This window comes from Paralichthys olivaceus, chromosome 16, assembly GCF_024713975.1.
Source record: "Paralichthys olivaceus isolate ysfri-2021 chromosome 16, ASM2471397v2, whole genome shotgun sequence".
In the NCBI taxonomy this organism is placed as follows: domain Eukaryota; kingdom Metazoa; phylum Chordata; class Actinopteri; order Pleuronectiformes; family Paralichthyidae; genus Paralichthys; species Paralichthys olivaceus.
This window is the reverse complement of record NC_091108.1, coordinates 22943037-22968300: the sequence shown is the minus strand read 5'-3', so window position 1 is coordinate 22968300 and position 25264 is coordinate 22943037. Positions and strand designations below refer to the sequence as shown.

At 40.7% G+C, this 25264-nt stretch overlaps 1 protein-coding gene across 3 annotated transcripts in view; it reads right to left on the bottom strand.

Annotated features, from left to right (window-relative positions):
- The window catches only part of sdr16c5a (short chain dehydrogenase/reductase family 16C, member 5a), a 38822-nt gene that overhangs the window by 5414 nt on the left and 8144 nt on the right, over positions 1-25264 (bottom strand). For 2 of the 3 annotated variants that reach the window (XM_020113732.2, XM_020113725.2), the window contains 2 exons: positions 23913-24057; positions 14735-14860 (listed from right to left, as the gene is read on the bottom strand). In XM_020113732.2, the coding sequence (XP_019969291.1) occupies positions 14735-14860; positions 23913-24057 (271 nt within the window). Of the gene's footprint in view, positions 1-9648; positions 10692-14734; positions 14861-23912; positions 24058-25264 lie in introns of those variants that run through there. The other variant, XM_020113740.2, reaches the window with a different exon arrangement.

Sequence of the window (25264 nt, the reverse complement as noted above, 5' to 3'; positions counted from 1 at the left end):
CATCGAGTGGATCCTTCCCAGCCCAACATTTCCTGTGATTCATTGCAGTTCAGTGTTTCAAAGAGGTAATGGCTGCAGCAAAGGAGGCCAATAGAATTAATTTTAAATGTTAGTACTCAACCAAACAGCAAAAGGTATGCATGATAAAAACATCTTTTCTGAGTTTTTAATCAACTGAAGAACTTTCTCTTCTGTAGATCTGTCACTAGGTGATGGCTGCAAAGATGGGAAAAGTTGGTGACGCAATAAGAAGACCAGACCTTCTCATTTTGGTTCGATCTACACAGTAGACGAAGGATGTAGCTGGTGTCTGTTGCGAAGACTGGGTCCCCTGAAAGAAGATGCCAAATAATTGTATGATATAATATCTTAATAATTTAACCAGAGTGATCAGAGGTTTCTGTGGACTAGTTTGTGTCTTTACACTAAAGGCCCGACTGTCCTAGAAAATGTAAACACACACGCTTTAAAAAAAATGTATAGTATATTAAAACTCCTTTATTTAAATCAAAATAGTAGACAGACAGCATTATTTAATTCACCAATGCATTGACCAAATGTATTAAATAACTATGAAACTGACACCCTTTTATCCTCATCATCTTTATCAAAAACCTGCTGTATTCATATTTTTGTTCCTGGATAAACAGGGCGTCGCTTCTTCTGCAACAGGACAGCTTACTGTATAATCTGCGGGGGGAACTTCTGTCTGCAGGAGTGTGCGTGTCTGCTCGTCCCAGTCTCTCTTCAAACACAAACTGATAATCACATATATTTAAATATTAATAGATAATGGTCGGATCATGAATCCGGATCGTTCCAGTCACTTTAAACCTGAAGTCCTGCCTGTGCATGTTACGTCATGTGTTGCGTAGCAGGATTAAATGTGTGTCTCATAAACTCTAGAGTGAGTCAAACTAACACAAAGTAAGTCATGTACGTGTCCTAATAGCTTGTTATGTTTCCTTATTTTTTATCTTGTCTGCCATTAGATTTTTGGCATTAACTTTGATGTCAAACTCCTTTTTTACTTTTATTTTTTACTCTGAACCTCAGGAGACATTCACCGCCTAAGTTATTGCATAATTTTTTAAAACATCTTCACTCTGGAGGACACGCTACAGAAAAGTGTGTCTTTTGTGGCTTCCACCTCCAACACAATTATTTCAATTACTGCTGTTGTGAAAAAATAGGTTTAGTTGCACTTATATTGTAACACTTGTGGTTTGGCTTTGGTGGATGGCGCTAGCAGGCAGACCGGCCAGGAGGGAGTGGCAGTACAGAGAGACAACAGAGAGATCTCTCTTCTTATTAACATCAATTATAGATGCTGCTGCACCAGTACCAACATTAGGTTTATATTTCCATATACTTTGAGTGTTCTGCACAGCTCTTCCTCTGTGCACAGCCTCAGGGATCTCTCTTTGACTTCAACGATCTATGCTTCCTCACATTAGTTCCCTTATATAGAGATTTCCCTGAATGCATTTTTTTTGTCCGGTGTTTGTGTGTGATTCATTTGATCTGGGTATGTTGATTTTAATTTCCTCTTCTTGGCTCCTTCCATTGTTTATTTCCCTCTTTAAAGCCACTGCTTGTGATAAAAGGCTGTATAAATAAATGAACTTGGATCTGAACTCGATTACAACAGCAGAGTCAGCAGACACTATACTTAACGTGTATAAAGATAACGAGGTAAACAAATGGAGGGCATCCAGGGAAGACAAATAGACTAAAGGGAAATGCTTTTAGAAGTGAAGTGAAAATTGAAAATGTTGCACACTGCCCTGACACCACTCAGTGAGTCACTGCACGTGATCAAGTCATAGAAAAGCCCAATTGAGATGGCTTCAGGTCATGCTTCCACATTTATCAAAACTGCCTACACACAGTTGTGTCATAACTGTACTCATGACTGTTTCAAAACAGAATGTGGGATTTATCAATTTGTGGTGATGCTTGAGAATGTGAGTCAATGTTAGCAGGTGTCAACCAGGCTTAATCACTGTGTTCATAGAGTGAAAAGAGTGACAGAATATTTCTGGATTTTCTCACAGGATGACCTCAACAAATTGTTATATCAAACACAAACACAATTTCTCTTAAATAATAAACTGCAAAGGAATGTTTTATTTTATATGTATGCATATTTTCTGTGACATATTGACATGAAATGTGTTCAAGGTGCTAATCAAAAATGAAGGCAAGTGTTTGTTCCAAAATTGTATTAAGGCTGAAGTCTGAAATAAAAATATCACGGCTCACCAAATAAAGACTTGGTGGAGCTAAAATACAATATCAGGAAAGGGATCCACACATGATCTGTTTAATGTTCACTTACTGAGGAAAGCTTTTGGTCAGAGAAAGTCAGACAGAGCAACCAAAGGCTTGTTTGTGTTATAGGTGTGTGCAAAGTGCTTAGTAAAGAACATTACTGGTGAGGGGCTGTCTTGACCCAAGATAACCCACCAGTTGTCTTGATCCGTGGTCCTGAGAAAGACTCTGGATAACTCACTGAAAATGGCACCTGTCTCCACTACAATGGTCCATCAAGACTAGCAATTTATAAATACAGACCATTTAACATTTATTTTTTGCCCCACTCCTACCATTTGGTATCAGTGCTTATGTAAAACACTGATAGATGGAAAAGACTCAGTGGCCCACATCACGGGCAATGTCTCCTTACCACCTTACAACACTGAGAGGACCTATCCTCAGATACTATGGAGAATCCTTCCCTGCCTCGGGGGTGGAGGGAATACTTCATTCAGGTCTGTGGTCACATCGCTCACCTGCTTGGTACCCGCATCCTTAGTCTGTATTCCACACACAGTGTGGAAGGAGATTGGGCTCTACTCCCCACAACACTTATAGTAGGATTCCAAATTAGGAAAGTCCACTTCTTCTTCGTCACTCATTGCTTCCCCAGAGCCACTGTCCTCATCATCCTTGGTAAACTCTCGAGGCTTTTGCGCTTAGTCTCATTCTCCAAACCAAGTGGTAGTTCACGTGAGAACTAATGACATGACTCATCAGCAGTGTCAGCTCACCAAGAAGGATTTCAATAACCTTTTGAATTTCTTAAAGATGTATAGTTCCGCTTGCACAGGTACCCTTTCTATCGGTCTCAGGTCTGACAAATTTAGCATCCCTGCCAGTGTAATCTCAAAAAAAAAATTCTATTCCATTTTAACGGCATTTCAATGCCCAAAAAACAACAAAAAACATACAATTGTACTGAATGAAGGCTATGTTGCTGACCGTTCTACATCAGTGTCAACAATTCAAACAAATTTTACAGGTAGGCTGTGTAAAAAATGTTCTGATGTTGGCAGACAGCGGAGGTTTCCAGCTGACCAAATAATATTAAAGACTGAGTCTGACAGTTAGACAGACTGAACATAAATGGAACGGTTGTCATTTTAAAGGCTTAACCCCACTTTTAAAAGAGCTTAACTGCACCATAAAAAAAGAAAGATCAAAAACATTTCTCACATTTAATGAATAGGAATACCCACAACCTCAAATTGCTTTTGAGACCACAAACTTTCTTATCCTCCAGCCTTCTCAACAGCATCAAATCCTCCGCGTTATTCAGGCGAGAGGTGGAACAGCTGGGTGCAGCAGACAGAAACAGAAAGTGACGTATTAACTCCAATGCGTGGATCACATGAATCTGTTTACAGCAGTCGAAGCATCATCAATCCCCCCACTCACTCACGGTGCATCCAGCGGGGGATTGGCTGCTGAGTCTCACTCGTACATTTGCTTTCACACATGCACCTCCGGTGGAGGCCAACTATCTACACTAGTCAAGCCTGGAGTTAACAAAGGCACAGACAATTTTTCTTCATTTTTTGAGCTTTCTAAAAGTTTCAGTCTGGTTTTTGAAGGCATCATTGAACAGAAATACCACTTTTGAAAGTGCTAATTTACATTAGAATGATCTAAGGCAAGAGCTTTCTTTCAGCTGTATTTGATACAGCTGACAAATGCAAACTGATTTGATCAGTTCGAGTGGATGTGAAAGTGACTGCGATAGACTGGTTCAAATCTTATGTGTGTCTGTTGGGAATGTGAACACTAACCATGCAAATATTACCTGTAGCGCTCCTCAAGGTTCTTTTCTTGGCCCTTTATTGATTTCAATTTCCATGTTACCATTGAGTCAAGTTGTTCGTAAATTTAACATTTCTTTCCATAATTATGCAGACAATACAACAATTTAAATATCTATAATTAGTGGATGTCTCGAAACTTTTTAATGCTCAATTCAGCCAAACTGAAGTGATGGTGTTGGACCTAAAGCACACAGGGATGGTTAATTTCAGTCATTCGAAATGATCAGTCAAAAAATTGAAATTGATCAGTCAAATCAGGATTATTGCCAAGATTAGATCACTCCTTTCATTCAATTATGCACAAATTCTCAATCATGCCTTAGGCCCAATCCCCTTTGGGCCTAATCTCACCCTTTCTCTCTACCCTTTGACCTTCTCCTCAGTTTTGTGCATTCCTGTGTAGGGGAGTGCTGTCCAAATACTTGTTGGGACGAAGGGGGAGGGCCAAGTCTTCAAAACAGAGATTTTTCAGACCAACACTTCAAACTGAGGGCTATGGGAATTTACCAGAATGCCTTTTGAATCACCAGATTTTATGTGATAATCCTGTATTTTCATATAATTTTATGTCACACTCACCCCTCTTTGAAGATACATGATGAACTTGATTTAACCAGCGTATAGTAGCGATGTTACTGAATTTAACTGCTCTTCTAATAACAATGCATCCTGGCAGGGTTGAATACAGTCCACTGCAAACTGAAGCTATGTGCTTTTGATTTATGCGTGAAAGTTTTTCAATTTGCATTGGATAAATTGCAAATGCCATTGATTCACCTGCATTAGCCTAGATGTTATTAGGATATTCTAGGTTTATCACTTTGGTAACTGCAAACAATAGCATTGGTTTATTTAAGATCTCAACAATGTTATTATAATGACATCCCCGGCAAAAATTTTGCTACCTCTTTTCATATCGATGACTACTGATGACATTTCAGGTTTTCACGACGACTATTGTAACTGCTTCTTGAAGTGCTGTCCCTATTTGTAGGGAAGATTTCAACCACTACCCCATGTAACTCAGTTTCCCTGTGGGTGTGTCATGGCACCGAGGATGGCTGCCGTGACTCGAGCTCCTCACCTACTCCTCATTTCTAGTGTCTTTATGTTGTACTTTTTCAGTCTATTTTTAACTTTTTTTGCAGCGTGCAAACGGCCCAAGCGAGCCCTATCATTCAATATGATAGAGAACAACTTCTACTCATCAGGTTGCTGGCAAACAGCAAAAAACCACCGCGACCAGCAAACAACTACAATGGCGAGTATCCGTGGCTACCTGTTGGCGCTTTACCTGGGGGGCGCAGGAGACAAAGACGGCGAGGATCCCGGGCCGGGGTCCTAGTCAGGCTGAGGAAACGCGAAAACCGGCCTCCTCTACCGAGCTTACTTCTGGCAAATGTCCAATCCCTGGATAATAAGCTGGATGAACTCCGAAGCAGGATGGCATTTCAACGGGACATTAAGAACTGTAACATTATGGTTTTCACGGAGACTTGGCTTGACCCATCGATCCAGGACGCAGCCATTGTCCCGCACGGATTCTCTATTCATCGCCAGGACCGGACAATAAACTCAGGGAAGAGTAAGGGAGGGGGTGTCTGCTTTATGATCAACAACAACTGGTGCTCAGATGTGGAGATAATTTCTTCGGACTGTTCTCCCAGCTTAGAGCACATCATGATCAGATGCCGGCCTTTTTACCTGCCGAGGGAGTTAACATCTGTGGTTCTAACAGCAGTGTATGTGCCGCCGCACGCTGACAAGAACACAGCGCTGGAGGAGCTGTATGGAGTTATCGACAGGACAGAGACTTCGAGGCCGGAGGCTGCCTTTATTGTGGCCGGGGATTTTAACAGCGCCAACATGAAGAAAGTCCTGCCGAAATACTATCAGCATTTCAGCTGCCCCACGCGCGGTGGAAATACACTGGACCATGTTTACTCTCCCTTTCGCAATGGATACAAAGCCCTCCCCCTCCCCCGCCCCCCCTTTGGCAAGTCGGACCACGTATCTCTTCTCCTGCTCCCCGTTTACCGGAAGAGACTGACAAGAGACCGACCTGTGACACGGACAGTCCAGCGCTGGACCGAGCAGTCAGACTCTGCTCTCCAACACTGCTTCAGCACCATGGAGTGGTGTGTGTTTGAGGAGGAGGACATCAACACACACAGACGCGGTCATTTGCTACATCGGCAAATGCATCGATGACGTCGTGCCGCGGATTACTGTACGAACATTCCCAAATCAGAAGCCCTGGATAAATGGCGAGGTCCGAGCCAAACTCAAAGCTCGGGCTGCCGGTGATTTGGATGAATACAGGAACTCCAGGTATGCGCTCCGGAGAGCTATTAGAAGTGCTAAAAGACAATATAAGAACAAAGTGGAGTCTGACTACGGGCTCCAACGCTAGAAACATGTGGTCTGGACTAAAAACTATAACAGACTATAAAAGAACAACAAGTGGTGCCGAGGAAGTGTGTGCTTCTCTCCCAGATGAACTGAACACATTTTATGCACGCTTTGAGAGACCCCCGGGTTGTGGAGGTACAGAAGGCTCAGGATCCCTGCCCCTGCCCCTTGGTTCTAACCAGTGCAGATGTGTGCAGATCCCTAAAAAAGATCAACACACATAGGGCTCCTGGGCCTGACGGCATCCCTGGCCGTGCTCTCAAGGTGTGTGCAGTTCAGCTGGCAGAGGTGTTCACATGCATCTTCAATAAGTCACTGCTCCATTCTATAGTCCCCACTTGTCTTAAAGAGTCCACCATCATTCCGGTCCCTAAAAAGACAAAAAACATCTGCCTCAACGACTACCGCCCAGTTGCACTCACATCATCATGAAGTGCTTTGAGCGGTTAGTCAAACAGTTCATCACCTCCTCCCTCCCCGACTCACTGGACCCCCTGCAGTTTGATTACAGGGAGAACAGGTCCACAGCCGATGCCATCACCCTCAGCCTCCACACTGCCCTCTCCCACCTGGACCAGAGGAACACGTATGTGAGGATGCTGTTCATTGACTACAGTTCAGCATTCAACACTATTGTGCCCTCCAAGCTCGTCATCAAGCTCAGGGACCTCGGGCTAAACAGCGCCCTCTGTGACTGGATCCTGAACTTCCTGACGGGCAGATGCCAGGCAGTGCGGATGGGGAACATCACATCCTCCAGCCGGACCCTCAACACCGGAGCCCCGCAGGGTTGCATGCTCAGCCCTCTCCTCTACTCCCTGTTCACGCACGACTGCGTGGCCACATACAGCTCCAACACCATCATCAAGTTTGCTGACGACACCACCGTCATCGGCCTGATCACCGACGGCGACGAGATGGCCTACAGAGAGGAGGTCAGAGCCCTGACATCTTGGTGCAAGGACAACAACCTCCATCTCAACGTCTGCAAAACCAAGGAGCTGATTGTGGATTACAGGAAGAAGCAGAGAGATGGACACGCCCCCATCACCATCCATGGGACTCCTGTGGAGAGAGTCAGCAGCTTCAGGTTCCTCGGGGTTCACATCACTGAGGACCTGACATGGACTCATCACACCAGAGTCATCACAAAGACAGCTCGTCATCGGCTCGCAGGCTGCGGAGGTTCAACATGGACTCCAGGATACTCTGCAACTTCTACAGGTGCACCATCGAGAGTATCCTGACTGGATGCATCACGGCCTGGTATGGCAGTTGCACCGCCCTCAACCGTAAGACTCTACAGAGGGTGGTGAAAACTGCTCAGCACATCACCAGGACGGAGCTACCATCCATGGAGGACCTCTACACCCAGCGTTGTAGGAAGAAGGCTTACAGGATACTGAAAGACCCCCATCACCCCAGCAACAAACTATTCTCTCTGCTGCCGTCTGGCAGACGGTACCGCAGCATCCGGACCAGGACCACAAGACTCAGGGACAGTTTTATCCCACAAGCTGTAAGACTGCTGAACTCCTGAGCTCTGTGAAAGTCACTACATCCGTTTAAAATAACATAGTTATTTTTACATTATAATATTCATAAGCAAAAATTGATATTTATTTATTTAGTTTACAATAATTCTCATTCTGTCATTGTCGTTTCTATTCATCATTTCCTACCAATATAAAAATATAATGAGTGCAATAATTCATATCTGTCCATACCTCCCCATAACTGCTGCTAAATCCTGACATGTATATATCTCATTTTAGCACCTTATAATGTTTTATTATTTTATTATAATGTTTTATTTTATTTTTTGCACCTTATAATGTTTAAAAAAAAAATTTCCACTAGTACTGACATTTGTACTTATTGTTTCATTTGCACTAGTGTAAGTTATTTGTATTTTAGTTACTCTTATCTTATTTTATGACACTTGCATGTTGAGTTGCTTGAGGTGCCTGGGATTTAAGATTTTCATTGCCAACATGTACGCTGTATCTGTTGTGCAGATGACAAATAAAACCTTTGAACCTTTGAACCTTTCAAGAGCAAGATAACACTTGAAGAAAAGGGGTAGAGGTGGGAGAAGGGGTGAAATGAGATTCTGCCTTAGCCTTCTAGATTACTGCAACTCTCTCCAGAAATCAATCAACTGCCTCCACCCCTGTGCAAACCACAGCTCTTTAGGTTCTCACAAAAATTCCCTTGTGGCACTTAACTGGGTGGCTGTGGCTGAGGGTGTAGTTCGGTCGTCCTCCAACCAGAAGGTCGGAAGTTCAATCCCCAGTCTTCCCATCTGCATGCCAAAGTGTCCTTGGGCAAGATACTGAACCCCAAACTGCCCAATAGAACAACAAAAAGTGCTAGCTATAGAAGCACTCTATGTATGAATGTGTGTGTGAATGGAAAACTGTAGTGTAAAGTGCTTTGAGTGGTCTTCAAGACTAGAAAAGCGCTATATAAATACAACCATTTACCATTTAACTTAGCAGACCCTCTCACCCCCTATTATTCTTATTCTGCTTAAATATCTGTTACTATGGGTACCCAGGGTAAAACGAGAGACAAAAGATGGTAGGGAATTGTTAGGGTTTTATAGATATGGAACAACCTCCTCCTGTTAATTATTAGTATTATTATTATTATGTCCTTGATGAGCATACACAAGCAAAATATCTGACAGTTTGGTTTGTAAAAAACAAAAATACATACAAAATAGTGACAAATGCTGTCACATGTTTTCTCTGTGTGGTGGCTTGGTGCCAAGTGCAGTTTGACAGACAGTCTAAATAAAAGTATGTAGTCATCTTGCATGTAAGACTCTCAGTTTTTTATTTTTCGATAGCAGTAATAAGCGACTGTACATGATGCGATAACCAGATTTTGTATTTTGTTAAACTGGGATACCGCTTCAGCCTCACTCCTGTGCTGATGAGATCAGTTTAAATTGATTTTTAATCATAAAACTTACATTAATCCAATGAATGACAAAATACATAATCTTTCTAAAACACTTTTCTATATTTGCATTTGCAGACACAACTGATTCACACAATAATTAAGTTGTTATTTTAGTGCTTGAATCTTAAGACACTGGAAGATATTCACTCTGAACATGTGAGATTTAATTTCCTCAAGAAAATCATCATCATTCCATTGTAAAACAATCTGCCTGAGTACAAACAAAGAATAACATACCACTCATGTTTCTTTCAGTCACAAATGTACAAAAATCAGTATGGACTTGGTTATATAACAAATAGGTTTGGTCATCTCTCTGCTACAGAGTCTTATCCCAATGTATCAACCAAGAGCAATAATCCTGGTGATAAGATGCCTTTGAAAGTGTACTCAGGCTCAGGCCAAAACCACTAGTCTTAAAAGTCTTAAAACAATCACTCTGGTTTATAATCTAATTAATTTCTCTCATTCACAACTTTGGTCAGTGCTATAACTTGACTGCCATAGTCATGTAATGGTAAGCAAGTTACACCTTTGTTTCCATCTTTGTTTGGGAGACATGATTATGTTTTCAGGAAAAATGTTACACAAAAGCTCAGATGGGACTGTGCCGACAGCCTGCTGCAGTGGATTTTAAGGCACAGCCTCAATGTCTGCAGAAAGATTTTAGGAGCTCTCATATCCAGTTGTACTTACATATGAAGTGCTTTCAGCTATATAAAGTGCTGTGGATAAATGTGGCTTCTTCACAAACAGTTTTATGGCTACAGCGTTGTTGTGTTCCCCAGATCTCACTAATTACCTTACCATGCACAATGCTACCATAACTAATAGGAATGATGGCCAAGACAAGTAAAATTAGGCCTTAGATGTGATAAATAACTGCCCAGAATACGCAAAACAAGGTTTGCATGGTGTCAGGGAAAATTATCCTTTACAACCACAAAATAAGTAAGACTATGATACCGTGTGATGTCCCATTTCTCACCACTAAATACACTGTCACCAGTGCAGTGCCCAGACAGTATAGGTGCTTTACCTAGTTTTATCTAGTTGGTGTATTGTTTTGATTTCTGACTGTGTAGGTGCATTTTTTAGTGCGGACTGAGGTGAGTGCTACAGTCTGCTTCCACTGACAGTCCCAGGTAAGAGATGAGGAGGAAGGTGAGCTTCCACTGAAGAACACTGAGGAGGATGACGGAGGGACAGGAAAAAAAAAAATAAAATGTTCAATTCTGACTTTATGCAGGCAGCACATTCAACATTTCAATTCATCAAGATCCAGTATCTGTCAAATACTGACACTGGGTTGAGTGAAACTCAATTCATCACACAACATCTACAGGATGTTGTACACGATAACATTTCTAAATGGGGGTACAATGTTGTTCGCATTTTCTCCTCACAGAAAGAACAATTTTGGGTTCGAACTGTGATGTCGGGCCTTTCTGTGTAAAGTTTGCATTTTCTCATTAAATCTGCGTGGGTCTTCTCTGGGTACTCCAGCCTCCTCCCACAGTCCAAAGACATGCAGACTGGGGACCTGTCAAGGATGTACCCCACCTCTCGCCCAATATAAGCAGGCTCCACTCCCCGCTGCAACCCTCAAATAATAAGCAGTATAGCATATTAATATATGGTCTTCTATACATCAAGTATTACAGCCCCACTGATACCGATAGTGAAAGGCATATTTATAAAGCTGAATGTAAGTGGATTAAAACATTCATAAAAGTGTGTGTTGGTTCGAAAAACTTGGCAGGCAGAAACTGAACATTTAAAAAACACCTGTAATGGACTTATCTCTGCGGTCCCACAGGGTATACGAAGAGAAGAAAATTTCAGCTACAAGTGTTGAAAGGGTATTGTCAGTTAGCCGTAACAATAGCTTCAGTTATACAAACGCTCTTATGGGAAGGGTTGTGTTTGAACAGCAAATAACTAACAAAGCTACAGTTGGAGCCTGAATTGCACAAACACAAAATTATTCAATTTATTACAGGACCAAAATTTCTCACACACACACACACACACACACACACACACACACACACACACACACACACACACACACATGATGGGCTGAAAATGACCTCAGCATAAAATCAGCACCTCTGTGACCCAGCTCAATAAAAAATATTTACATTACATGTGCAGCTAGGCTTAGACAAAAAAACCTGGTGAAGCAAGTTTAGAACCCTGGTGAATGAATAATGTGAGAATGAGTCATCCTCCACCCTGTTGTGCTGCATCCACAATGGTGTTCACTTGGAGAGAGTCATAGGATGACTTCTATCCAGAGGCTAATCGAGCCAATGTTAAGCTCTACATAGGTAAAAACCCCAAGGCGTGAGTTGTAATTTAATGTTTTTTCACAATGCACTTATATACCAAAATGATGACCCCCTTTATGTACCAGTATACAAGTTTAAGTGTGGTTTTATGTCAGTATTAAGTCAGATACTTTCTTTGGTGTCCACAATTACTCATGGCCTGACTTGGAACAATGGTTTTGAATGCAGACAGATATTCCCCTCAGAGATTATCTCACCACACAATGTATATTGTAGGCTCCAGTTGTACTTTCCATTTATTTAAGTGACTCCTGTTCTCATTAACCAACACAGTGTTAATTTAAACAATATTATACTATTATTTACCTTAATATAAAAACAGCTTCAGAATTATTTTGATGGCACACTGACATGTAAAAGGGATAATTGATTGTTCTTTGGTGAGCGTATATGATGTGCAACTGAGTGTTAGTCAGGACTTAAACTGTTGGAATCAGGCCCAGCAAGTTAATGGTTAATGCTGAACTGAAGATCAATTCAAAAGACTTAGGGGTCAATAAAATATGTTTTAGAATATCAAGAATTCTTGAGTTTGGTCTTTTTGTTACAGCGACAGCTCTTACAGCGATCATGAGGAATATACACCCTTCAGCTGAATTTTAGTTCGGGGGGGGGATACATAGGCTCAATTTATGTTCTATAATCAAAAACACTAAACCTTTTTCAACCAAATATTTCTATAATTATTCACATGCAATATAATTTTAGTTGGGAAATGAAAATGTACAGGCATGTATCATTATTATAATTCACACACATTCATACAGTGCATCTTTGTGCAGCACTTTCTAAGAGAAGGGTCCATTTAGTGTCCAGTATCTTGCCCAAGGACACTGCGGCATCAAAATCAATGGAATCAAACTGTCACCTTCTGGCTGGAAAACGACCGCTAAAACCCTGGAGCCACAGCTTGTTGTTAAAGGATAAGTTCGTTTTTTTCAACCTGGTCCTTATTTCCAGCATATGGTATGTAGATCTACTCACCCATAAAGGTTTGGAGTAACTTGGAGTCCTTCGGACGCTTTTAGATCTACACGCGATCGGCGTATATCCATACAACGCAAGGGTTCGGGGCATCCACAATACAGCCTCTAAATAACGCAATATCTGCCGCGAAACTCTATTTACTATAAATCGCCAGCAATAGTCCTCAGGGAGTCTCGCCAGCCTCGGAGCTAGCTTTAGCATCGAGAACGGAGAGCGAGTTGTCTTCCTGTTAAATCAACAAATTGGTTCACTAAGCTAACGCTAGCTCCGAGGCTGCTCGTTAGCCCGCTGAAGTTAGCTAGCCTTTAACTGGGTGAATACGCCCGAGCACCAGGACACAGCTGCTTTAAAAGAATACTGTACTGTAAACTCCATGTAAAAAAACATAGCTGATCGTCAGCTGAGCTGCGGCTGCGCGCCTCCTTGACGTCACCCCAGTGAAAGCCCGGGATGTACACAAAGCAACTTGGACTCACAGGGGACTAGTGCTGGCAATTCATAGTAAATAAAGAGTTTCGCGGCAGATAATGCGTTATTTAGAGGCTGTATTGTGGATGCCCCGAACCCTTGCGTTGTATGGATATACGCCTGTGGATCTAAAAGCGTCCGAAGGACTCCAAGTTACTCCAAACCTTTATGGGTGAATAGATCTACGTACCATATGCTGGAAATAAGGACCAGGTTGAAAAAAACCGAACTTCTCCTTTAAGCTGCACCCCTACTTTGTCTGTTTATTCCATTTGTATTAATATTGAACATATAACATGTCTGAATTGCAGTAAATTTGACACTGCACTTCCTCAGAATTCACACTTGGCATGTGCATTGTACATGCCAAGTGTGAAGCCGATAAGATGAACAGTTGGTGGTATTTGTATCTGACATTTGTGATATTAGTAGGCAGAGATCAGACTCTTCCAGAGTCCACCGTGCACCTTTATGTTTCTACAGCAGCCCAGAACACAAACCTAACAATAGCAATAGTTAAGAGGGACTTAGCATTTATGTTACCTGAAGGCCATCATAGTTTCTCTAACTCCTGGAAAGACAATTGGCAACTGGCAAATAAGTTATGAGACAGTTTTTTTTCTAAGTCAATAGATGGTTCTAAAAAGGTTGGAAATTTAACAAAGGCTAAATCAAGAAATGAATTTTAAAAATTTACCTGGAATTTGAGGGAATGTTTAGTGAATTGCTCTACTGTCCCCAAATCTAAGTCATGGAGTGCTCTGCATGATCTATTTTACCTTTCCCATATTTTGAATATGTTTGTATTTTAAGAATAACTAACTTATACTCTGATGTGCTCTGGAGCCTAATTTACTCTAATTCTTGTGTGTTGTCTTGGCACCTTCCATACTTCACATTGGCTGTAAATGTCAAAGCCACGTGAACAATATTCAGATGGATTCAGATATGGCCCATGGAACACTTATTGGTGATCACTGGTTTAGTAAGATTTATTGTGACTAAATGAGATTATGGCAAAAGGGCTGGGAATAAGCCAAAGAATAAGTGCACACCACCAGGCTGGGTTTGAGGCACTGTTCAGACCTGGTATTAACATCCTTCTCAGGTGATCTGATAACAAGTTAAGTACAACTTACAGTACAGGTGTGAACAATGGGGAAGCATTTGAGGTCTGCTCATGCAGATCACATTCACAGGTAAAGCCACACCTGTGTAAACATGAATGATTCCTAGTCTAAACTGAACTGCAATTGGTAGTCAGTCACATTTATTACCAGGGACTCCCAAGTACTGTACTGTCACTATGGTATCATCACTATTCGACAACAGCAATATCAAATGGCTTCAGTGTGGACTTGGTAGCTATACAGTGAGCCCCTCAGTGTGTGGAGAAGGACAGAAAAGATGGACACTAACTTTTTGAGAGCAGTGATGAGGTACATGGTCTTGGGCAGCAGCAGGTACACTTGGTCTGTGAGCACAGCATGGATGATCTTCTTCACTACATAGTCTGGATTCAAGATGGGCAGCAGCTTTGGCCACCTGATGAGGACAAGAAAGAGCATTAAGAAAAAAAAGCACAACTACTAACAGTAGAAAATCCCCATTTGTCCTGCAAGAAATGTATCTTTGTAAATATCTTTAAAATGGTATTACTGAAAAATATGTATAAATGCAAGTGGACCACTGATCTTGATTTTGTCACTGGAATGTTATGTGAATTTAACAAAGACTGTGAGACAACAGTAGCCTTTTTGCCAAACCCAAACTAGGTTCACCCAAATAATCTTAAAGGATGTACTCTTCTGCTGCTGGGTGTCTCATTTAACATTCAATAACATGACATAGAGATTAGTGACACAGTGTAGTAGTGTGGGATCATGGGACTTGTCATTACAGTCAGCTTTTCCCAGACAAGATTACTTCAGTGTTCATGTTTCAGGAGCTGAATAATTCTCAGAGGTCTCCCACTTTTCAAAACAAACAGACCTACTGATAAAATCAAGTCAAAACACTGAGTAAAGCAGATTCATGACTTCAGCATTTCTCCAATGCGTTTTGTTGGATAAAGGACGTCTCTCAGGGGCTGTGACCTGAACTGCCACTAATGTTTGCTCAGTTTGTGTTCTGATAACTTGAATCCCATGACTAGAAACCTTCATCCACTTTGAAAAAATGGGGCTTCAAACTGCATTCAGTTTTTTATATTGACTCATGGCAGACAAAAACAATGCTGACATATGCACATAGGGGATATGGTGCCTAACAGAAAATGAAATGCACCATTATCTTGATTATAATACAGATTCCTCCAGGTTTGAAAATTGTTAAAACAGTGCCCCCACCTTTCTCAAAAGTGCCCCCAACCTCTCCTCTCCCAATGAAGGGGGGGGCAGCAGTGGCTCATTTGCATTTTAAGGAACAGGCACACAAACAGGCCACTTTGAACAAGCTCTTCACACAAGGTTGAGAAGTGTAATGCAGTCTGCAATTCGATCCTCAGTCTTCCCCATCTGCATGCCGAAGTGACCTTAGGCAAGATGCTGAACCCCGAATGGGTGAATGGCAAACTGTACTGTAAAGCACTTTGAGTGGTCATCAAGACTAGAAAAGCGCTATATAAATACAAATCATTTACCTTAACTTTTTACCTCATCCTATTGGTATTTTGATAACTTTGTATGTATTCTCAAACCATTTGGTGTGAACACAGGATGAGAATGCAAACTCTGTCAAACATACACTTGAGCCGTTTTAAGACATGACCTGTAGGTAAAATCGCGAGAATTGGCTACTGAGTTTACCCGCAATTTGCCTTTCACAAATACACAGATGCGTCACAACAGGATTAAATCCTCCACATTATTCAGGCGAGAGGCAGAGCAGCTGGGTAAGCAGACAGAGGCAGGGAGTGACAATTTAATTCTGCTGCGGAGATCACAAGATTTTCTTTACAACACACAGACACCTGTGTCAGAATTTATCACCTCAAGCTCTCTAGACGTCTTAATCGGTGTCTTCTACGTGTGTGTCACTGCCTTTACATCAGAAGATATTTGTTTGCTTTTAGTTATTTAAATTTTTGTGTCTGTCTCATTGTTGGAAGTGTCGTCAACCCCCCACTCCCTCTTGGTAAATCCAGCAGGGGATACACATCGGAATCTCCTGAATTCGCAAGGACTTTATACTAGTCGGCCAGGTGGAGAAAGTACACAGAAATGTACATTTGCATTCACACATGCACCTCCTCTGGAGAAAATACAGAGTATCTGCAGAGTTCAGTGCATGTCTGAAAGCTGCTTTAAAAAGGATACCATTTTCTACAAGAACCAGCCATTAACCAGCTACAGTATGGGCACTAAAATCCAGTGATGAGACTCTGTACATCTATGGGTACATTGCAAACAGGAAGTGCAAATAGCCAATTTGCCAATAAAATAACCATAATTATGATTACGCCTCAAATAGAATACACACAATAATGAGTTACAACAATACATTACCAGTAACAGTTCAATTTCAACCTTACCGACTTCTCCATTTATGCATATCTCTTATATTGAAAGTGTGCTGGTAAATCATAGCATTAACATGAAAATTACTAGAATGTTAGCATGCTAACATTTACAAATTAATACACAAACTAAAGGAAATTACATTAGTTCCATAGGGATTTGCAGACATATACAGAGATTGAATCAATTTCAGAAGCAATTAATCCCAACTTCTACCACCTGACAAGCAGCTGTGAAAAAGTGCAACTGTATGACACCCTCAGTGTGAGTCCTCTATTTACATTGTGTTGAACCTGTTGGACATGGAAAACAAATGCATTTTGCTATTATTGCTATTATTGCTATTATTATAGTACATTTCTTTAGCTATGGTGACATCCCATAATTCGAATGACAGCCCTACCCACCCTCAAGTGGATGGAGCATGGATCTAATAAACCAGAATAACTGAGGTCATTTGTGGGTTCCCAGGGCTTTTAACAAAAAATAATAACTTATTCTTTGCCTGTAAATTTTATACCTGAAAAATAAAGAAATATTCACGGTGGGATGTGTAGGCTACTTGAACAATAATGAGAGCTAATCCTCTATTATGGTTCTGCCTACATTGGGTTACTGATTTTTTATGCATTTTCTCACCTCATGCATGAAGACCTTTGGGCCAAATAACGGGATGGCAAAGATCAGTACACGTTAATATATATTTTGACCGTCGAGGTGAATAACTCGAATTACAGACCCAGTTTCTAAAGAGCAGCTTTAAAACCTCAGCAAGCCTCCCGATGCCTGAAATATACAGAATGTCTTGAGTGCTGACTCTCAGGTCCAGTGGTGTTTGTTGACATACACAGGGTGCACACATACGTATTATCTGAACATATACCTGCCTTAAAATGGGGCAGATAAGTCAAGGATGTTTTTAACATATTTTCAGCAGGTCAGAGCAGAGGTTTTTTTTATGACGTTTTGTGGTTATTTTAAGGAACTCTTGTGTTCAAATGTGAGAAGTAGGAAGTGACAGGCCAGGTGTTTGGGGCTGGCATAAAGCATGTGTCCTGGTGGCTTCGGGGGGCTGATGCATGGATGAAAGCAGGAAGACAGAAATAAAGATGGACACAGTCTCCTAACACATTAAAAAAATAACCCCAGGACATCTGAGAGCACACCACAATGGTTTCGCAATGGTTTGTTTGTGTATTTGTTTTTATGGGTAAGTAAAAAGAGGAAAGACAGTGTCAGTCCAATGCCTACAAGACTACCATCACCACAAACACCTCTGGCATTAATATGCTTTTGTTGAATAGTTTGTTCCAACTGTAGACATAAATCTTTAATAATACCTCACCACTGCAGTTCTGCTCTCTGCTATGATGCAGAATAAAGGGACTGCTAAAAGCTTAGTGTGAAAAAAAGAACAAGCTATTTGCTGGAGATAATGTTAAATCAATGTATTACTGATAACCTTGTATTTTGTTTTCTTAAATAACTGTGCCATAAAAACTAAAGCCTAGAATGGCACACACAAAGACCATCTTTATGATAAATCTTTATACTTTTTCATCTTATTTAGTGCAATAATCTCACAAATAGTGAACATAGTGAAAATAAGCAAAATAAAAATGAAAGACTTGCAATACTATGTGAAATAAGCTCAACTGAAATACTGTTACTAAGTGACTAAGTTTTTGGCAACATTCTCTTGTCATTTGGAAACTCTTAAAGTTATATGAATACGGAAGCTTGAGTCCTCCTGAAGCTGCTGCAGATTCAGTTCAGAATCGGCCCTTTGTTGCATGTCTTTCCTACTTTTTCTCCCCATTTCATGCTTTAACTGTCCTGTCAATAAAGGCAATATGTCCCAAAAATATGTATTAAAAAAGAAGTGATTACTGACCCAACAAAATAAACAATATAGTGTTTCTATCGTATATATCTATATAACATCGTATTGCACTGACCTACCGGATATTAAACTGACTTAACTGCTTCATAGTACAAAGTGTATGTAACGCTGGACAAATTTATCTCCCAAGTGTCGAAAGAGCAGGTCATTATCTTCTGTAGATAAGTTTTAATCGTCATTTTTGCCCCCTGAGAGGCAGGTGCAAACCAGCAGGATTTGATCTCATTCCAGGACGCACTGGCTACGGTCATGCCGCGGAACAGCTGTGTGCGCTACTGTCTGTTGTTTGCACTGACACCATGTCTGCTGCAGTTCTGCTGGTATAACTACTGTTTTTCCTCCAATAAAAGTTGGGTTATGTACTCAACTAAATGGCAGTACACTATGGTATAAAACCATGCATGGTCCTACAATAACAATCAAAGCCTTATTTAAACAAATAAATGGATTCATACAACAGAAATGCTGAAATTTGTGATTTTATTTTGAAATAGGTACGGAAATAGTTGCAAATATTTATGTTCATGACCCATTCATGATACGCAAAGAAATTTGCGAGACCTCGAATCTCTTGATAAGCAGTGCAGAGGGGGTTGGCTCAAATTGTGATGGCTGAGAAAAAACTCTGTAACTGGAAAAAACCTCTGGCAGAACCAGACTGAATGTGGGTGGCCATCTGCCTCTTCCGTTTAGGGTGAGTGGATAAAAATGGGGACGAAAGGAAAGGAAAGGGTGGAAAAGAGGGGAGAGAAGAGAGAGAGATGGCGAGTATTCAGCAAACACCATGACATCATCAGCGGGTAGAAAACGGCTCACCTATGGAGGTTTTTTCCTATCTGGACTGATCACACTGCAGCAACATATAAAAAAGGTCAGAGCAGACTGCATCTGCTGAGGAAGCTCAGGTCATCAGACATTTTCTATGGTGTAGTCTGCTGGAACAGCAGCATCTCGGCAGCACTGTCTTTTCGTAAACTTATTGCACACTGAATATGTTCATATGTACAGTATATAGGAGTATATTCTTTCTATTCTATTTTCTTACCTTTAAATTATCTTGTTTATTTTTCACTATTGTTATTGTTTTAAAACACTACTGTCCTGTTGCTGCTGTGGCGCAGAAATGTCCCCGTTTGTGGGACAATAAAGGTATTCTGATTCTGATTCTTTATTCAAGAGCGTAGTCTTTCAATTTCGAGTGCATGACTTGTTGAATTTATGTTCAGATTGTGTATTACCCGCACAGGATGCTCTGAAGTAAAGTGAACGCGCCCGCAATGAGGCAGGGATTATATGATTGGTTGAGTAGTGGTCAACACAACACCTGGCATTCTACTGGTCAGGGAATTTTTGACAGGGTTGTAGCACAAAAAAAGCCAAGAGCAGACAACTCACAAGCACACAGAGAAGGGCTGAAGCTGGGAGGGCGGGAAATCTATGCCAGGAACACAGTTTGAGCGGAAGCAGAGCAAATTTAATTATTAATACAGTTGTCCCCTACAAGCTCATTAACAAACTGCTAAACCTTGGACTCAACTCCACACTCTGTGACTGGCTGTCAGATTTCCTCACTGGCAGGCCAGTCTGTCAGAATTAAAATATAACATCAAGCAGCCTTGTGATGAACACTGGTACCTGGTAGGCTGAGGAAATACAGCTGCATCATTGAGAGCATCTTGACTAGCTGCATCACTGTGTGGTATCAGGGCACCACTGCAGTGGGCCGCAAGCGCTTGCATAGAGTTGTAAAGACTGAAGAGAGCTTGCTCCATTGTTAAGGCTCCACCCACCCCCAACAAGGTCTGTTCACACCTCTGCCCTCTGGCAGAAGGTACAGAAGTGTGAAATACAGGATGTCCAGACTGAGGAACAGTTAAATACTCACTAGCCCTGACACCACCCTGGACTACCTCAACACACAGATCTATACCACATGTAATGAAATTACATGACATTCCTCACGCAGATCTTAAGATATCACAAAATGAAATGAGTTCATCCTTGACTCCAAGTCAATCTTCGTGCCAAGGGCAAAAATGTGCTATGTGACTGCATATATGTACCAATTTTGAAGAAATTCCCTCAAGGTACTCTGGAGATTTCACGTTCACAAGAATGGACGGACAGACAACCCTAAAACACTGGCTGTCACAGAGGCATAAAAACTCTAGATGTAAATGGTTCAAACGGTAAATGGTTTGTATTCATATGGCACTTTTCAGTCTTGGTGACCACTCAAAGCGCTTTACAGCACAGATGCCATTCACCCATTTACACACACACATTCATGTGGGAAAATTTAAAGAAAATGATTGTCAATTCACTCAATACCATGCCTCAGTATGACAGAGGTCTCCTTCAAAAACCTTCAGTTGACGTGGATCAATCATTCCATCAATAACACTGAAGCTCCACTGACAGTAAAGCCTAGTCTATGCTTCTGCGTCAAGGTGACGCCATCGTTGAACATTCGAAGTTCTGCGTCGAGGGAACGCGTTACTCTGCAATTCATCGCCATACCGCTAGGAGGGTGTGGCTTTGTGTTTGTGTGGTTTCAGGGGTTATAGCCGAATCCTTTCTTTTTCTTCCGTAAAGTTAACAACCGTAAACAATGGCGACCGAGGTGGAGCAGCTGTATTTGGAGTTGGAGCTCATCAATATTGAAGAACAAATGCTTATATTGCAAATGTTGAAGCGCAGGCGACAGAGAAGACGTTTGCGGAGGTGGTCTGTACGACGAGGAAGAAAGACCGGAAAAAGCAACTGCCGGAACTTATGTTCTGAGCGACCAATCACAGCGCTTGCGGTCCGCGTCAATGCGACGCGTAGTTAGGATTTTTTGGAGGTGTGTGTCAGGCTACAGCGTAGGGGTCCGCAGAAGCATAAACTAAGCTTAACACTACACTCTATATCACATCTATTAAAAGCTTGTAAAACAAAGGAAAACACTTAGCCTGGAAAGATATCGCCTGGAAGGCAATCTCAGCCCATCACAGCATAGAGACAGCTTTTGCCTCAGATTAAGGGTTTGTCTCTGTCCTTGTCTTTTAGATCTTAGTGCAGTATTTGATACTATTAGTCATCACATCCTACTACAGTGACTGGAACAGTTAATTGGTATTTTAGGATCTTCCCAAACCTGGTTTAAATTGTATTTATCAACACCAAATATAATCACGTGTTTCCTCTGTGCTCAGCCCAATTTTATTTAACAATTATTTACCAATTTTATAATGTTTCCACTAGGAAACATTAGAAGGAAACAATGTCAATTGTCATTGCTATGCAGCAGATACCCAGTTATACTTATCTACAAAACCAGAAAATACTTATCAGCTAACTAAACTCAGCAAATATGTTAAGGGACATAAATACCTGGACGAAACAGAAGTTGTAGTAATTGGCCCTAGACACCTAAGGGGTGCATTATCTCATGATATTCTGTAGCTACTTTGGATGACACCACCCTTGCTTATGGGAAAGCACCAGGGACCAGGGAGTTATCTTTGATCCAAATTTCAAGAACTGCCTTTTTTCACCAATGTAAGATTGCAAAAATCAGGCATGTCCTGTCTCTTTCTGCGCCATTGTTACCTTCAGACTTGACTAAAAACACAGCAGGGGATCCTCTAGGATTCACCACAAGCAAGTGTGTGCGCACGTGTGTAAGACGTAATCAAACCGCAGTTACCGTAAAACCGGTTAATCCAGACATCCCTAATATGGATTGATTTAATTGCACCTGATCCAAATGACAAAAAAGGACCTAACAAGAAAACCAGGAGACTGAGTATGTTATATTTTAAATTAGAATTATTATCATCTCTCCGAAAATAAAATCAACACTGAATAATGGCTTGGCTCTGTATTGTTGTTACCCTACTGCTCCATTTCATAACCATAAAAATATTACGCTGCATCTTTCTCTCAGTTATGCTTGATATTTCCTCAATCATTTTCATACCATTTTCTTCCCCTGGCGGTACCTTGTTTTCAGGGCTGTCATTACAAATAAGTCCTTATTCTAAATTGACTTACCAAGTTAGATAAACTACTATTGTCACTTCTCCTCTCCCTTTGTTCAACTCATCTTCTCCAACTGTGATGATGAGTCTCTGCGCACTGGCCCAGAGCTAGCACTGCTATGTTAAGTATTTCTTTATGGACTGTTACACCCCGAGAGATACAAGTAGACCCACCTCAATAAACCCAGGACACAGAAATATGTAGGAAACTATAAACACAGGCTGTGATTACAAAAGGAAAAAAAAAAAACTAAATGGAGAACATTTTGTGATTCAAGCCAAGCTAAGCTGAGGTTATAATACCCAGTAATTTGGAGCCAGTAGTGACCCACAGAGAGCATTATTGATAAGAATCAACATTATAGTTTATGGTGTCTGAAATGTGATCAGTAAGGATGACTAAAACTGGTGACGCATTTTAGACTGACATTAAATGTATGATTTGAATTTAATTTTATTTGTGATTTGCATTCATTTAAATAAAAAATTATATACAATGAATCAATGTTTTTCCAAAAGTGATGACCAGAGGACTTTGCATAATCCATAGAGAAAGCTGTAATGAATTATTGGAGGTATTATTTCTTCATTACAAAAGGTAATACTTCTAACGAAATACAATTTTATCAGGAATGAATGCAAATACCAGAGAATTACCAGCTTTATCTCCCCTCATCTGATTGGGAGTGACAGTTACTCGTTACGACTTGGTCGTTGTTTATGGTGTTAAATTAATTGCAAGCCACACTGTGCAACATGGATCTAAAAATATGAAATCAAGTTTGATGTATGTATGTATGTGGTCTATTCGATGATAAAACCTAAATCATAGGGTACAACATGAAAGAAGAAAACATCATTAACATGTGCCATATATCTACAGTATGCCTCTATAGTGTTGAACAATGAAGCTAAACAAGAGCAGAGTCCTTGCAATTTGAAAATTATTGCTGCAATTTTTTAGCCTCCCTTACAACTCAACAAAGGCACAAAACTAGTGACATAAATATTAATCGATTATCCAACAATGATGCAGGCTCCTCGATCTAATGCTGCTTATATGTGCAGATTATTCTGAATTATAATTTTCACTTCATTTGAAAACTATTAGTTATATAAAATAACACAAAAAGTCACATAGAGAGACCTACTTAGTTTGACATCCATCAAACATCCCAGTGTTGATGAAGTATGGACACACAATGGTGGTCTTGATGCCATCCTTCCCAGTAGCCAGCAGCTCCAGACCCACAGACTCTGCAAAACCTACTGCTGCAAACTTACTGGCACAGTAGTCTGCAGGCAGGGAAAGGAAGAAACAAGTGACAAGGTCAGTTATGCTCTTATCTAATGCTCAGGACAGGAAATGATTAAATGCTTTGGATAATTGATATTTTTGATTCGGAATAGCCTGTAAGTGTATTCATATTTGTAAAAAGATCCCTGAGAACACAGCATTTTGCTTAATTCAGTTTTGACTGAGACAGGCCCGAATACAGTGAAGGGACACTCGCATCAATTTCATATAAATACCTACTATATTTACTCATCACCACATAGAAGTAATGATAACTTCAGTAATGATTTTGTAACAGCTACAGCTGTTGTATAATCTGACCTGCACAAGTTTACTGCTGATAAGGTACTGTAATCTTTGTGACAAATATTGGTGAGAGGGCAACTCAGTGATGAGAGTTGCCCCATTGCAAACCATCCCGATATGCATGATGAGTATTGCAAGTTGTTCTCAAGACAATGTTGAACCAAGTTACCAGTCATTGAAAAGAAAATTAAGAAAGAGACAAAATTTGATGTGTCTTTAAAAGGTTTGGTGAGGATTTGCTTTTAGGCATAAAGTATGGCAAGCTAGTCAATTATGATTTAAAAGATTTGAAGCATGTTTTCAGTAGAAAAGGAAAAAAGTAATCACAGAAGGCTTAAAATAACACTTGGCGAGACAACAATCAAAGCTGGTTTCCAATGTTCTACCGGCTGGGCTATACTTGGAACTGTTGTTTCTAAACAGAAAAAGGCTTTTCACGTGTGCTCTACTGTGCATGTGTATGAGGTAATAAGTGTTCACTTGTAATGCACTTTTTGCATATTAGCTGTTATGTGGAATATGTGTATCGATTATTAAAGATAGGCCTGGGGGTAGGCCTGAATTGGGTATTGAAGTTTGGCCAGGGCCTTTATTTACCTCAGCTGAACAAGGCAACAGGTTATCATTTCTAATTCCCTCTGGGGATAAGTAAATGAAATATTTTAGTCAGAAGGCTTGATTTGATCTGCACCTCTTTACCCCATTTAAGTTACATCCAAATTATGTTGCCATTGATTGTTAATTACTGTTTAGCAGATTTAATTATTAATTCAACCCTGGAGAAGAGACGAGCACTATTAACAAAGTGTACTCCACCCATCAGGCATCTACGGTGCTGCAAGTCCCACCCCCAAAGAAAGAAGATTTTTTTCCAAAGTAAATAATTTAACATAATTTAGA